General features: G+C 41.8%; 1 protein-coding gene across 2 annotated transcripts in view; it reads right to left on the reverse strand.

Annotated features, from left to right (window-relative positions):
- The window catches only part of SLIT2 (slit guidance ligand 2), a 376,411-nt gene that overhangs the window by 104,673 nt on the left and 254,528 nt on the right, over positions 1-17,210 (reverse strand). For both annotated transcript variants that reach the window (XM_084857037.1, XM_084857038.1), the window contains 3 exons: positions 6,967-7,038; positions 6,294-6,365; positions 3,823-3,894 (listed from right to left, as the gene is read on the reverse strand). In XM_084857037.1, coding sequence (XP_084713163.1) covers positions 3,823-3,894; positions 6,294-6,365; positions 6,967-7,038 — 216 coding nt within the window. The remainder of the gene's footprint in view (positions 1-3,822; positions 3,895-6,293; positions 6,366-6,966; positions 7,039-17,210) is intronic.

A 17,210-nucleotide genomic window follows, 5' to 3' on the forward strand; every position in this document is an offset into this window, starting at 1 on the left:
TGCACTGTAAGAGAGGGGAGAATGCAAGCCTGGGGCTTGCTGCAGCTCTTTCTCATAATGGTAAAATTATGGATTAGCATTATATCTGAACCATGAGTCATCACTTTAGATATAGCATTCTGACATTGCCAACAAAATCATGTGAGTGGCCAAATGAGACCAAAGGCTGTGAGAGCAAAGAAGGAAAATGGCAAAGAGAAGGACAGTATGGAAATTACTAGAATGTTTTCACAACAAGTGCTAAAAATGGCTGAAAACAGCAGATGCACACACACACACACGCCTTTCTCTTTCCCTCTCACCCTCACTCCAGCCCAAATAAGTTGTTTCAGCTCAACCCAAGTTCCTTCAAACACAACGGATCCATGTTATGTGACTAGAATTTTACACTGCCATATAAAAGTAGAGTGTGTTTCAAAGCTGGTGATTGCACTCCATAGAACCAAACAGACTCTGCTTTCTAAACAAAACCTCCAAACAAAGGCCTCTACAGAGTTCTCTCAGGCTGTGGCCTCTCTCTCCTCAGGCCAGAAGCCGTGGATGTTGCCTCACTACTTCCTTGCTCCTCCCAAGAAGCACACCCCATCTAGGCCGAATCCAGCAGTTCTTTCATACTGTTACATCCCTTCTCTTTTGAGAAAGACTGAAATAAAAAAATAAACTGCAACTTTGCAGGTGTGCAGTTCTTTCAGGTGCACTGGTCTCTTAATAACTGACTCACTTCGAGTGTGTCTGGGTTCAGTGATGACATCTTTCAGCTGCCATCCTTTATTCTGCTCCTCTCTAGACTCAGGTGCTCTTGCTGCAGTTTCTTCTTCTGCAGTAATCTCCCCTGGACTATCCTCTGCTCAGCACATGGCAAGGATTTCCTTCTTGCCTCATCTTGGAAGAGCCTCCGCTGGTTATATGCTTGTCCCTCATTCGAATTCATGGTCTCACCTGATTCTTTGGTTATTTTCCTTAGATGTCTTCTGTAATGTCTCAGTATTCGTCTGCTGTCCATCTGTACCTTATACGATTGTGAGTTATCATGTTGAATTACAGTTGCTTTGTCCCAAACTCAGTCTGTTAGGGGGTGGATTTTCACTGTGTCCCCTGGCTCTAGGCCTGGAAGATCTCTTGCCAATTGGTTGTAATACAGGACCTGTCTCTATTGCTGCTACCTCCTCAGTTCACCAAGGGTTGCTCCTGTAACCCCTGATCCAATAGCCTGCCACTTGTTGGTAAAAGTGTCTTTGTTCTTTGACTAATTAACCTTTGTGTTGAACTTGAGTTTAGGCTTTGCGATGGAGAGTTCCGATGATTTAGAAGTGCTAGATATGGGTCTGCCCCTGCCGCTTTTGCTTTTCTCAAGAGTTTCTTAGCTGTTTTTACTATGAATTCTACTTTGCAAATACTTTGAGAATACCCAGGTGATGAAGTGATGTGTTCAAATCCCAGTCCTTGCTGAAGTACAGGAATTCTGCTGCAACAAACTGGATCCCATTAGCTGAACACACAGCGACTGGTATGCCATATTGTGCAAAGTGTGCTTTTATCTTACGTATGACCATTCTGGCAGAGATATCTGAGAAATAGTCTATCTCCCCAAAATTTGAAAAGTAATCTTCAATGATCATAAATAATTCTATAGTCAGGTAAATAAACCACTTAAAATAAACCAGAAGGTTTGGAAAAATATGTGAAAAAACAGCACCGGTACAACTCTCCTGCCACCTGAAGTGGGAAAGCACATGTGCTGCCACTGGCTGCTATCAACACTGGCCACTACTGCTGCTGCCTCCCCACCTCACCCTCCACCGCCATGTACGTCTCCCTCTTCCCATGTCTGCCACTCTTCTTCCTCTCCCCACCTGCCCATCCACTGTGCCTGTCTCCCTCCCCCCTGCTCGCTCTGTCTCCCTCTTCCACGCACCCGCTTGTGTTCTCCCTGCTACAGATCTACCACATTGCCATTACCATCACCCACTCTGCAGGGCAGTGAGCTCTCTGAACAGCCAAACATTGCAAAGGAGCTGGTGTGACTCTTTGTAGAGGCAGCCAGGGTCAAATGCCTGGCCCTGAGGGGTCCTTCTGTCAGGGTGGAAACTGAGCCGATAGAACCCCAGAGCAGTTCTGATTCTGAGGAGGATCAGCAATCCGTGGGAGAGGAGCCAGCTCATCCCTCACAGGCACAGCAGCTGGCAGAGATTCCTCCTGCCGGCATTCCTGAGATAGATAGTGATCCTAGCAGTGAGAAAGTGCGGGAACAGGGCTTGCTAGACGCTCGACGCAGACAGCGACGAGCGATGGAGGGTGCGGAAAGGAGGCGTAGCGCCCGTTTGGCACGTAAGCAACGGCTGCCTCCTGTGGACCCAAGGGAAATAGGGAGGATCTCTCCCTAGCCCATAAGTTCAGGGTCTTCAAGTGACTCTCCTTCTAACGGGGATCAACTGCCTACTCGGAGCATAAGCTACTCTGCTGTTCCTTGCTTAGTCGCTGGTGACTAGCATCTGAAAGAGTCATTAAGTTGTAAAAGGATTAAAGCCTTGAAAAGAATCCTTTCGTCTGTGTCTTGAGTTCGCTACTGGAGTCTACTGAAAGAGGCCGCTAGGACGCTCCTAACACCTTCTTTAGAGTTAGGCACTGTGGGAGGAGATGTGTCCCTAGAGACCACCTGTAGTTGGCTGCCTGCCCTTGTATGAGAAATAATTTATGGATAATAAACCTAATTAACCAGACCTCATGTTATCTTGACAGGGTCCTACTTCCTGTCTATATCTGGGTCCACAGAGATGTGGTGTTTCTGATGCTGAGAAGGACCCAGTCCTTTTACACTCAGCACAGTTACCTTATAAATATATGCTCATAGACTATATTTTAAACATTTATTAACACTAAGCAAGTATATTTAAGACAATTATAGAAACAAATTGATACCATAGTATTCGTTGACAAAGGTTACAGCAGGAAAAGAAAACAATGAAGCAGGGTGCATATAGTATCAATACAGATTTCTGCCAGGACCAATCTCAGCCAGTATCTTCCCTTTACTTTTATAATGATATGTGATGTGATTGGTTACTGTGCTCTTGTAATCCTACCTCCTCATATTTATTATTCATATTCAATGTTTTATTTTTACTCGTACAGTTCTATAGAAATTTCCCAACTTGTCCTTTGTGGTTTTGACCTGTCTGGGACATGAACTATATTGAGCAAGAATGTTTCTCGTAATGGTCTTTTTCCCCAGGTCAAGCTTCCTGCCAGTAACAGGTCAAAAGCAAACTTTGGTTCGGATAGCCATTTTAGCTATACCTCTTTGATATGCCTGAAATGACCACTGCCTAAACCCTCTCACTCTGAGAGGGAGAGGGGTAAGAGACACGGTGGTGTTAGCAGTGGTGGTCACAAATAGAGGTAGCACAGCAGCAGTGAGAGAAGCGTGCCATTTGCCACTCCGCCATCTGAGGCCAGGACTTCACCTCACTTCATGAGAGGGCCAGCCCTTTGAAAAAATCCATCTAACCAGCAGAAATATAAACAAAAAGGATTTTTGAAAATATGAATTTTGAAAGGGTGTATGTGTGTGTGAGGTAAAGTCAACTAACCAACCAGGAAAATGACATTGTTAACACTCAAAAACAACAAGAAATATGAAAAGGTTCACTTGTTCTTGGAAAAGACGGAGACAGGAAAATATTGTAAGAAAGGGTCATAAAAAGCTGTCTTCAAAAGACTGATATTCCCTTGGACAAAGCATTTTCAAAGGTTGATATATTTTAATCCAAAAACTTCTCAGTGAACAGAAATAAAAGCAGATTTTAGTAAATATATACTCACAACAACTGCAGAGAGAAAAGTCCTTCAAACAGGCCTTTGGCAAGTTCTGTGATTTTATTTCCATATAGAACACTGTAAGAAATAATCCAGAAAAGTGACTGATTGGAAACAGAAATTAATGTTTCTAGAAGTCCCCTAAAGCCATATGCCCTTGACACAAGCAGAACAAAGGTGTTAGAATTTAGGGATGAGATTCAAAACAACTCTAACATACCTCCAGCTCTCAATAATCAGTAGTCTCACTGTGGAGTCAATGTTAATTTCCTGTCTTTTTGCTTTTGTTCTGGTCAGTTCCACTTAATGTATCACAATCTTTTCATTGACTTTTCCTAAACAATATTATTAGTAAGTGAAGTAAGTTTTTCAGGGGCTGTACTTGCTAGCAGAAATCAAAACACTGCAAGCAAATTCAAATAAACTGCATAGCACTTAGCTGCTAGATCAAAACCAAGCTGTTTATAACACCAAAGCTCTTTTGCAAAGTTGATCAGATACGGATAACCATGAAATTCTAGAGATCCAGGTCTAAAAGGTAGCAAGTAGAACTCTTTGCAGGACCTTAGCTCCTCTGTGAGCAGGCAGATGAAATGTCTAGGTAAGAATTTGGAGTAGAGTAATACTACCGTAATCAGGCCAGCACAAGATGTGACCGACCAATCCAACTGCATCCCACCAGCCTTGTATGGCAACTCATCAGGGGTTCAGTAAACATCCTGCTTTTGCTGCCTGACAAAGCTCCTGTGCAAGCTGCAACATTACTAAAAAAGCATTGTTACCAATCATATACATATTTACTCAGAATGAGATTTACTCCCGCTTAAGGGTCCGCATGGTTGTTACATGAAACATTCTTTAAACAGCAGTAGTATGGTAGGTACATGGTCCTTGCCGAGGGGGATTACAATTTTAGGCTTTGATCCTAAACATGTGTGCTTCAGTGGGATTTATTTCCAAACAAATGTGCTTAGACTGTAAACTCGATTTGAGAAAGTGTCATCTTATTAAAATCAGTACAATTAAACTGATTTAAATACAAGTACACTGTCTTTACATGTTAAGGATTAGGAGTTCTGAAAGTGGAAATATTTATTTATTTTAAAACTTTGGTACCCCACCTCTCCATAAGATGTGCAAGGCAGTATCCAATTATAATGTCAATTTCTAACTGTGTACTGCAGGGATGGGGCCATTTTCAGCCTCCAGACCACTCCCCACCCATGGGTGCTGCTCTGCAAGAGGGGCACCCCCCCAAAAAAAAGAAAAAGGGAAGGAATAGCTGGTTTGCTACCACATTTCAGCAGCAATTAAAAAAAAAAACTTTTTTCAGGCCCTCCCCACACCCGGGCCCACCCATGTGTACTAGCTAGGAACATGAGTCAAAGGAAGTACACGTGGCACAGCATCTGAAGTTTAAGTATCTGCCACGGCAGTTTCCACCTATTTTGGTTCAGTAAATATGCATGCAGATATTATCTCCTTTAGATGATGTCAGGGATGCCTAGTTATGAATCAGTCACACTTTCTACACATTTGAAACTGACTGGGTTCGCACGACTCCGCACGGCCCATTATGACTTATTTAACTCTCACATAACCCCTGCCAGCCCCATTGACACAAACAACATCCCACAGTCGGGGGTTAAATATTTAGGTTGGCGGGTCTGGCTGTCATGGCTTATGAGCACATGCTGTGCGAACACCCTCACTATATACAGTATCTATGTATCAGAGTAATGGTTCCTACCTCACAGGTTTATTGTGGATGCGGTTTTCGATATACAGTATTATTTGAAAGACTGCATTCTCCAATACAAACTAGGCTGGGGAGATCCCCAGATCTTCTGGGGAGGCCCGTCTCTCAGTCCCACCACCATAGGTTTGGTGGGGATGCAAGAAAGGGTCTCTTCAATGGCTGGTCCCCAGCTCTGAAACTTCCTGATAAGGGAGGCTAGGTTGCCTCCCTTTTTGTTGTCTTTCCACCGGCAAGCAAAGACATTTTTATTCAGGCAGGCCTTTGGCACATATGCTCGTCTGTTGCTGACGGGGTTTGTGATTGGTTGGTGCTATTAATTTATTTCACTGTTGTGTTTTTAATTGATTTGTTTTTATGTTATATTTTAATCAGGATTTTGTTGTAATCTGTATTTTATTGAGTGCCATTTTTGGTGCCATTTGAGTGCCATTTTTGGTGGAAAGGTAGGATAGAAATGTACTAATAAATAAAATAAATAAATGTCCTGATTGCAGGCTACATGGGAAGGCTTGCCAGCAATGGAAAGAGGATGCTAAATGAAATAGACCTTTGTTCTAATCAAGCAGGACTTTACTTATGGAGTTCTGATGTCACTGAAATTATTTCATAATGTCAGTGCCAATAGACGCATATGTAAGTGTTCAATGATATGAAAACTGGTCACAACCTGAACCCTACGAATTCCGGGAATTTTGCATTTCTTCTTACTGATACTTACAGTGAATTTAGTGAGCGCAAACCCTGGAAAGCATCTGGCGCTGCCTCTGAGATCTGATTATTGCTTAGATCACTAAAATGAGAAACGAGATTATATTACATTAATTCAAGTATACATGTAATGCTGTCAAGCTTCATCATCACAGAAAAGGATAAAGAGCTATTTATTTCAATCTCATCAGGCACAGTTAATGGATTTAATCATAAAAGCCAACTAATTAGCTTTTCATATTATTAAAAGAAAACACAGTTCAGTATACTACATCATCCAGAACAATGGCATATATTTTGGTAACAATTTAAAGCTTTAATGCATTTTATATATTTGGGGTAGAGGAAATTAGCTTAGTACAGGCACTGAATGTTACACTATCAGAGATATTGCATTGAAATTATATGGCTTAAAATAGATTTTTAAAGGAGTATTTTTGTCAACTGCCCAACATACATATTCAAGTGATTTCGTATTAAGAAGTTGTCATAAGTGTCAGATATTAACATGACAAAGGAGCTAACATAGACCCAACAATCAGACATAGCCATATCAACTAATCTGTCAGCTGTCAGACATTCTTAAGTACTCATACATTGATGGAAGGTATTTTGTATAAACCATGACCTTTAAAAACAAATCAAAATGTTTTTATATAAATTCCAAAATATTTCTTACTCACATTCTTCTAAGCTTTTTATATGGTGAGAAAGCTCCAGGGGGGATGGCCTTGATTGAATTTTGTTCCAACCGTCTAGCAAAGAAAAAAATAATACAATTGAAAACCCTAAAACGTAATACAAGAGGGCAATCTAAAATATGTATATTTCATGTCAGTATCAATGAAAAGGAATGCATTTTAAAAACATAGGTAGGTTGTTGTTTTTTTCCCTACAACAGAGATAGATTATGCCATGGGAATCAAGTGGCAGCCATTGTTTTCATTTTTAAACTCTGAAAAAACATTCTATCATCTTGACATGCAGGGTAGTGACAGTTTAAATTAAGCACTAATCTGATTTTATGTATGCTGCATATCTGGGATATTTTATACTATAACCAACAAGAAAGAAACTAAATAGCTTATAGTTGCTTACCATGGGGAATCAGTTTTTCATAGAAAATGGGAGAAAAAGGTTCATGCAAGCAGTAAGTAAGATATCCATGACAAAGTTATTATAGTCCAACTAATATGGTCCCAAATTCCTGACATGCATAAACTGTATATTTTTAAATAATTAAATTGAAGCCTTTCCTCCCAAGCCAAGTTATTAGGATGCAATTTTTGCCTGTCTTTTTCTAATAATGATACCGTAGCTACTTTCTGACGGATCTTTAGTAGGCAAGATGTTCCATATTGTGAGCAGACTGCTGGAATGCTGTGACCGTTACAGAATTTCGGGTGGGAAATACTATAGCTTAATGTCGCTCCTGAAGTGCAATAAAAACTAGGTGATCCAACCATTCCAATTAAGGCATTCACCTAGCCAATTCACATTCCCAAGGACAGAGGAAAGTTTTAAACAGGTAAGTGCAGGGCTGGGCCGTCCATATAGGCGAACTAGGTGGTCACCTAGGGCGCCAAGTTAAGTGGGGCACCAAACACAAGGAAGAAAACACAAATAATAATGAAAAACAAATAAAATAATGTAATTATTTCAATTCCTGTGAGCATACAGGGGGAATATGACTGAAGCTGTAGAGGTGGGCATGGGACTAGGGATGGTGGGGCTAAGTCAGGCTGCCCGCCTTTGGGACCTGGTTTCCCTCAGGCAACGCAGGATATCCTCCTGCTCTGCTGCTGCACCCAGTTATAGGCAAGGAGTGAGAGGCACCCCTGAGAACAGCTGCTTCCTTGGCCCTCAGAGGGCAGAACCTAGGTGTTGGCTGTGCCTTGTTGTCCATGCTGCCCCAAGGATGCAACCAGGACCCTTCTTCCAAGGTCCCTGCTTCCAGGGCTGTGCTGTTTTCCTTTGTTGTTTTTATCAGACTCTCTGTGCGGATACAGTGCTTAGTAAAAACAACACCATCATCTTCGGGGTGGATGGGTGGGTTGCCTGTTCATTAAATGGAAAACGGGGGCAAAATGTTTCCCAGTTTACAAAAAAACTCAGCCTAGATCTGTCCTTGGAGATTGGGGGTGCTGACTGCATGGTTCACCTAGGGCACGCGTTTCTGGCAGCTAGTCTAGGGCCACCCCTGGGTCAGCAGAATGACCTGACCGCTTAACCAATACTGGGGCTTCTGCAGGTCTGCTGACTGTGGACTGCCAGCCTGCTGTGGCATTCTTCAGGGAATACTGCATACAGAGCTTCAGTTTCCAGCATGCCCCCTACTGGACAGGTCCCTGCTTCAGGTGACAGCTGCAACAGTAAACAACATGTAACTTCCTAAATACGAGGTAAAAAGACCAACACGAACTAGGAGGTAATTCAGTTTTTGGGGACAGGGAGGTTTAGACTCAGAACAAATATCAAAGGCCTGCTTCTCAGAAGCCTTACAAGTGTTCTGTCTTAGAACGACAAATGTGCAGCAGTTACGTTGTCCGACAGAGGCAGGGGGATACCAAAGGCTCAAAGTAGGACTCAAAGTTTGCTGCTCATCTCCCATGTCTCTACTTCCTCCACTTGCAATATTGTCAACAGCATATGGATTTAAACTACGCTAGATAACCAATTCCACCCTCATCAGGCAATGCCACTGTCTTCCACACAGGATATGTATGAATGGGGCAGGGGCAGGGGGCGGGAAGGCAAGGGCACTGGAGAATAGCAGTACACTCTTTTGTGGCTACTCTTTGCCCAGGACAGTTAAGATGCCTGCAACAACCTCCCATCCCCAACGCAGCACTTCCATTTTAACCCTTATTATAATACAACTAATTTAAAATAATTTCCTGCAAAATATATCATATGTAGAACTTTCTAACTGTATGGTTGTAGAGCACTGGAATAGTTTGGCTTGAAGTGTGGTAGAATCTCCACCACTGGAGATTTTTCAGAACAAGTTAAACAAGCATTTGTTTAGACAGATTCAATCTATGAAACCACAGAATTGACTGGTGGACCCTTCATAATATAATGTCTAGCTATATATCTAAGCGGGGCCGTGGTGGCTTAGTGGTTAAGATGCTGAACTGCAGACTGGAAGGTCGGCAGGTCAGCAGTTCGAGACCCGAGTGCTGCGTGACGGAGTGAGCTCCCGTCTTCAGTCCCAGCTTCTGCCAACATAGCAGTTCGAAAGCAAGAAATTGCAAGTAGATAAATAGGTACCGCCTCGGCGGGAAAGGTAACAGCGTTCCATGCACCTTGGTGTTCAGTCATGCCGGCCACATGACCACGGAAGTGTCTTCGGACAGCGCTGGCTCTTCGGCTTAGAAACGGGGATGAGCACCGCACCCTAGAGTTGGACACGACTGGTTGGGGACACCTTTACCTTTTATATATCTAAGGATGTCCATCACTGGAGATGAAGGCGAATAATCCTTTAGCAAAACTGGCTTTACGTAGAATTTCTGCTTTTTAGAAAGAGCCTGGATTTGATTACCAGTCAAGAATCCTTCTAATGCTCTATTTCTCTGTGATTTTAGGAACCTCAGTTCCATAAAACAGATAACACAGTAAGCCTTAATATTTTAACCATGCAAATTCACAATGATTTGCCTGATGTTTTAGTGAAACATACTATCTCTTCTCAATAGAATGAAACTACAGTGCAATAATTTAATGCTGCTATCAGTAATATCTTTAGAAGAAGAATGAAGAATGTGGTTCTCTTCCTATTTATTTCAAGAAGCTTTCCAATGTTTTACTGCATAAGAAACCAGTATTTACTTCTTTAAAAAAATAATACATTTTAGGAATATGAGCCAACAAAATAAAAAGGAATAATTTGATCATATCTGTTTATATTTGATACTCCCATAAAGCTGGTGTGAGACTGCAATTTGTTTATTTTATTTTATTTTACTTTATTTTTATTTTACTGTGAACCATCTAAGATTACCATTTTGATACAATGAACATTTATTACTTGTCGCCATAGGCAAACAATACAAATGAAGTAAAAATGTCTGAAGCAAAGACATAAAACATGATTAACTGAGTTTCTCAATTCTCATTTAACATAAAAAGCATAGCTAAAATAAATCCTTAATAAAAACTTTCAGTAATTACTTTTGACTTAGCTTACTCAGACTAATGAATCACCTTTGCAACTCACTGACATATTTTTCAAGATATTTGCTCAATGTTCTTACCTGCTGTTGCAAATAATGCAACTTGATAGGATATATACTTATACTAATCTAAAAGTAAGTATGCCACTATGTCATTTATTGACGACCCAGTACATTGAGACACATAGTAGAAATTTCATTTTGGAAGAGTCATATAATGGACAAATCAATACATAATGGGTTAAGTCCTCTATGCAACTGCCTCCACACATACATAGTCCATCTCTAACAGGAATATGTTGATACATGCCTTCCAAATAAGCAGTTGGTATCTGTTGGAATCTAAGTTCTGTGAAAGCTTCTTTCAGCTGTGGAAGAGTGATACTCTGTAAATAAATACTTATTTGTCTTTTTTTTATAATGCCAAAGCATTCAGAAGAACAATTATTATTAATCACTTCCCTATCCAGAAGTGTGTGATAGTAAGTAATATGCTTCCCAAGTCCAGACTGGAGGTCATGTACAGCTACATACACTACAGATGTGTTGGACAATGCCTATCATCCCCAACTGGCATGGGAATTATAGTCAACATATCTGGAGAGCACCAGGTTGTAGATATGTACATGTACAGCTACAAAAGAAGCTGCCTTATACTGATTCAGACCACTGGTCCATCTGGCCCAATATTGTCAACATTGACTGGCAGTGGCTCTCCAGGATTTCAGGAAGGAGTTTTTCCTGCCCTACTTAGAGACACCAGGGACTGAACCTGGGAACTTCTGCATACAAAGCATGTGCTCTACCACTGAGCTATGGCCTCTTGTGTAGAGCTATGACCCCTCATACATACTCTACAGCAGGAGTAAGCAATATGCTCACCAGGTCCAGACTGGAGCCCATGCACAGCTACATACTCTACAGAAGTGTTGGACAGCAACTCCCATAATCCTAATCATCACAGAAATTGGGGATGCTGGTGTGGGATGGTGGGAATTGTAGTCCAATACATCTGGAAGGTGCCAAGTTGGGGAAGACTACTCTACTGATATCAAATATTGAATCTGTTCTGGAGTACTTCCAAAGAGGCTTCATTGCCACCACCTCAGATCTCACAACCACAGCACATTTGGGCAACTGCTTTCCCTACAAATATTTTTAGGACAGGTCCTACCAGCACTCCCCTTTCGAAAAAAATATTTTCAACATTTGTTGGATAATTCTTTAGTGTTAGCGTAACCATTTGAAATGGTTTTTCTATTTGGGTCTTTCATTAAAATGGATCCCCAGATATTTGAAAGAGCTACACTGCTCAATGAAGTGGTCATCCATTGTCATGTTGCTAAATTTGACCCTTTTAGTGCTCTGGAGCGCTTATAGGGCCAAATTTAGCTTGAGAACAAGCTAAACTCAACTCCTTTAGCACTATGGAGTGGCTTGCCATGGAATTTCAGCAGCAAATCACCAATTCTAAAATATTTTTTTCCAGGCGCCACAGGACTGTGCATTGTTCTGCAGGATGTGGCCCATGGGGGGGGAGGTGTTGGGGGGGGGAATGTCCCTTGCATCTCCTGTAGTTGCCTATCCCAGGGTTCTAATTTATGCAGCACATATAGAGAACAGAGTATAGAAGTTACATTCAACAGGCTCGAAACCAAGGTTGCATGTTAATGTGATAATAATCCCAATTGCCATTTATTTAGCACTACTACTATGCTAGATGCTGTACAGAACACAGAAGTGATGTGGGCTCTGCACACAGTGCTGGAATGCTGTGCCTGTGTGGGGGTGATGATAGGGGATTGTTTCTTCCTCCCTGTCTTCTGGTGGGAATGGAAAACTCTCTTTTGAAAAGACATTGGCTGTTGGTTTTAAAAACTGGTTATCTAATGGTCTTTCAGTTGAAATGCATTTTTGATGATCTTTTAATTTTGTGGAGATATTTATATTAAGATGTTTGTTTCTAATTTTACGTATGCTGCCTAAAGCATTGGAGAAGCAGCATTAAACTGTTTTAAATGGAAAACATAAAAAATTAAAGCTGACTACATTAGAATGTAGAATTACATTCTATCTACAGATAAATTAGGAGTTATTGATGAAATACTGCTCTATTCAAAATACATGAAGTGTTATACAATAAAATCAAATAAAAACAATACAAAATAAATAATCTAAATATTATAGGAAAAGATTGTAAATTAAGTAGAACCAGTAATATGAAAACAAACCAGCTAGCCAGCCCATTGGAAAGATCTACCCGATGGCCAATTTTTAATTGGCAAAAGTATTATAAAGTTTTTGTAAGGTGGTTTTCCCTAGAAAGTGTGTTCCACAAAGTTAGATTAACTACTGAGAAGTCCTAGACTGAGTTGCAAAATCTCATCTCCAAAAAGAAGGGTGATCCCTGAGATTTTATTTGTATTGGAGCCAGCAATTACCAGCGATAGTGGAGAGCTCAGGGTGGGGGTGGGAAGTTCATCCTGCAGAACTTAGAATCATAGAATCACAGAATAGTAAGGCTGGACAATATCAAAATCAGATTGATTATGCCCTTTGCAGCCAAAGATGGAGAAGCTCTATACAGTCAGTAAAAACAAGACCGGGAGCTGACTGTGGCTCAGATCATGAGCTTCTTGTTGCAAAATTTCAGCTTAAATTGAAGAACGTAGGGAAAACCACTAAACCATTCTGGTATGACCTCAATCATATCCCTTATGAATATACAGTGGAGGTGAGGAATAGATTTCAGGGATTAGACCTGATAGACAGAGTGCCTGAGGAACTATGGACGGAGGTCCGTAACATTGTTCAGGAGTCAGCAACTAAATACATCCTACAGAAAAAGAAATGCAAGAAAGCCAAGTGGCTGTCTGATGAGGCTTTAGAAGTAGCTGAGGAAAGAAGGGAAGCGAAAAGCAAGGGAGAAAGGGGAAGATATAGCCAACTGAATGCAGAGTTCCAGAGAATAGCAAGGAGAGACAAGAAGGCCTTCTTAAATGAACAATGCAAAGAAATGGAGGAAAACAACAGAATGGGAAAGACTAGAGATCTCTTCAAGAAAATTGGAGATCTCAAGGGAACGTTTTGTGCAAAGACGGGCATGATAAAGGACAAAGAAGGGAGGGACCTAACAGAAGCAGATGAGATTAAGAAGAGGTGGCAAGAATACACAGAAGAACTATACAGGAAAGATCTGAATGTCCCTGATAGCCATGATAGTGCGGTCACTGAACTTGAGCCGGACATCCTCGAGAGTGAAGTCAAGTGGGCCTTAGGAAGCATTAGTAACAACAAAGCTAGCGGAGATGACAGTATTCCAGCTGAGCTATTTAAACCCTAAAAGATGATGCTGTTAAAGTGCTGCATTCAATATGCCAACAAATTTGGAACACTCAACAATGGCCGCAAGGCTGGAAAAGGTCAGTTTACATTCCAATTCCAAAGAAGGGCAACGCCAAAGAGTGTTCAAACTACCGCACAATTGCGCTCATTTCACATGCCAGCAAGGTGATGCTCAAAATCCTACAAGCTAGGCTTCAGCAGTATGCAAACCGAGAACTACCGGAAGTACAAGCTGGGTTTCGAAGAGGCAGAGGAACTAGAGATCAAATCGCCAATGTTCGCTGGATCATGGAGAAAGCAAGAGAATTCCAGAAAAACGTCTATTTCTGCTTCACTGACTACGCTAAAGCCTTTGATTGTGTGGATCACAGCAAAATGTGGCAAATTCTTAAAGTGATGGGAGTACCAGACCACCTTACCTGTCTCCTGAGAAACCTGTAGGAGGGTCAAGAAGCAACAGTAAGAACCAGACATGGAACAACCGAGTGGTTCAAAATTGGGAAAGGAGTACGACAAGGCTGCATATTGTCACCCTGCTTATTTAACTTATATGCAGAGTACATCATGAGAAATGCTGGGTTGGATGAATCACAGGTCAGAATTAAGATTGCTGGGAGAATTATCAACAACCTCCGATATGCAGACGATACCACCCTAATGGCAGAAAGCGAAGAGGATCTCAAGAGCCTCTTGTTGAGGGTGAAAGAGGAGAGTGCAAAAGCTGGTTTGAAACTCAACATTAAAAAAATGAAGATCATGGCATCTGGCCCCATCACTTCCTGGCATATAGAAGAGGAAGAAATGGAAGCAGTGACAGATTTTACTTTCTTGGGCTCCAAGATCACCGCAGACGGTGACTGTAGCCATGAAATTAAAAGACGCTTGCTCCTTGGGAGGAAAGCTATGGCAAACCTAGACAGCATCGTAAGAAGCAGAGACATCACCTTGCCGACAAAGGTCCGTCTAATCAAAGCTATGGTTTTCCCAGTAGTAATGTATGGCTGTGAGAGCTGGACTATAAGGAAGGCTGAGCGCCGAAGAATTGATGCTTTCGAACTGTGGTGCTGGAGAAGACTCTTACAAGTCCCCTGGACTGCAAGGAGGTCAAATCAGTCCATCCTAGAGGAAATGAACCCTGAGTGCTCATTGGAAGGACAGATACTGAAGCTGAAGCTGAAATATTTTGGCCACCTAATGCGAAGAGAAAACTCTCTGGAAAAGACCCTGATGCTGGGAAAGACTGAAGGCAAAAGGAGAAGGGGACGACAGAGGATGAGATGGCTAGATAGCATCACCGATGCAATGAATATGAACTTGAGCACACTCTGGGAGAGAGCGCAGGACAGGAAGGCCTGGCGTGCTATGGTCCATGGGGTCACGAAGAGTCGGACACGACTGAACAACAACAAGGGTTGGAAGAGGCCTGTAAGACCATTGAGTCCAATTCCCTGCTCAATGCAGGAATCCAAGTCAAAGCATCCCTGACAGGTGGCTGTCCAGTCTTGAATGCCTCCAGTGTGGGACAGCCCACTACCTCCCTAAGTCATTGGTTTCACTGTTGTACTGTTATAAAACAGTCAGGACGTTTTTCCTGATATTCAGCTGGAATCTGAACGTCAAAATTCACTTGTAATTGCTGTCCCCCAGAAACCTCAAGGTCCCTTCCCATGATCCCTCAAGATCTTTCTACCTGACAATAGTGGCTACTCCAGAAAGGGAGAGAGGGAAGTCTGAATGCTGCTATGGTAGTAGAAGCAGGGATTCTGGACAATATATTCTTCCCAGGGCTCCTGACCTTCTACTAAAATAAGGTTTGTTCCAGGTACCAGAAGAGGGAAGGAGGGGTGGGAAAGAGAGAGAGAGATCTTCCACTGTAGCAGCAGCCAGGTACATGGGCAGGTAGGAATGGGAAAGAGGAGTTTTCTACCAGTTAAATGTCAAGGTGGAGAAGAACTCCAGGGCCATAATGTTCACTTTGAATTGAAGGACAGCATTATGAGTTACCAAGGTTCGTATTCCAAACCATGGAATTACAAACTTCAGCAATATTACTAGGGAGAAGGCACACATTCAGGTATATAGAGCTCAAGCTGTTGAGGTAATAACCAGCTCCTTGAATTGGACCTGGAAGCTAACTTACCGCCAGTACAGATATGGAAGAATAGGGTTAACAAGCAGGGCCTCATAACAAAATACTGTAGTGTATCCCTGGTGTGTGTGCATTACCTGAAACTGTGGCAGAGCTGGTTGAAAAAAACAAAGTTAGCACTGAGAATGTGGGTGGTTGCCAACCAGCTCCATCCACTCTTGGATGAGACCTAATATGGGGATACATTTCAGTCAGGCTTTGGGCTGGGTTTTGGCATGGAAACAGCCTTGGTGTCTTGGCAGCTTTCAGTACCACTAACCATAGTGTCTTTCTGGGGCAACTGTCTCAGTTGGGGAGTGGGAGCTACTGCATGGCAGTGGTTTCAGTCCTACTTGGCTGGCTGGCCTAGGATTTTGTCCTATAAAATCACAGCTCAGGACTACTGTAAGAAGTTTAAAAGATGTTGTAACTGAGCTTATTCAAGGCAGAAGGCTACACAAACCCACCATAAGGTTTTGCTTACATAGAAGAGTAGCATAGATAGCATAAGGTAGTTTAGACAGGTATAGGAGGGGCAGCTAAGATGACCAAAAATTGGTTTTATGGGCCTATGAGTGTATTTTGTGAAGTGCTTGTTTGGGTAGTAGAATCATTTCAACTTTTACAAAGAGAGACGTTTCTGGGAAATGGTTGCAGTTGATGCATCTATTATTATTATTATTTCTCATTTTGATACTGTCCAACAGCTGAAGCTCTCTGGGCAGTTCACAACAAGGTATGTTTTTTACATATGCTTTCAGCCACAAGGTGTAGAAACAGGATACTCAAGGAGAAGTTGGGGACTTTGCTGACATCTTTGTTCATCCTAAAGAAACTCAATGACGTTAATAGATGGGAAGCACTTCAATTTAGAATAAGGGTCTCAGAAGGAGCTAGACCACCTTACAACAGCCAGTCAGAAAGTTTCAAACATAATAGTTACCAAGTACAGAAATAGGCATGGAAACAGGCATAGTACAAGGATATAAAACAAAGCCTCAGCCCAGATACTAGGTTCTGCCTTAATTCTAGATTCCCAGGGTCTTTTTCAACCCTATGCAAAGGGTCTTTGAAGTAAGACAGATCCTTCACTCGTGAATATAGTAATCAAAATCTATTTTTCTGTTTCTGTATTAATTATGAAAGTTGTGTGTGCATGTTACATTTTTCAACTAAAAGCATTCTATTCTATTTTAAATCATTGTCTGGGTGTGTGGAAGTCAGGGCATCTCAGTGTCAAGGCAACCACTTCTCCTAGCCTGCACTAAATATTAGT

This window comes from Heloderma suspectum, chromosome 5 (genome assembly GCF_057233095.1).
Source record: "Heloderma suspectum isolate Gila_16-S chromosome 5, 16-S_ref, whole genome shotgun sequence".
Lineage (NCBI taxonomy): Eukaryota > Metazoa > Chordata > Lepidosauria > Squamata > Helodermatidae > Heloderma > Heloderma suspectum.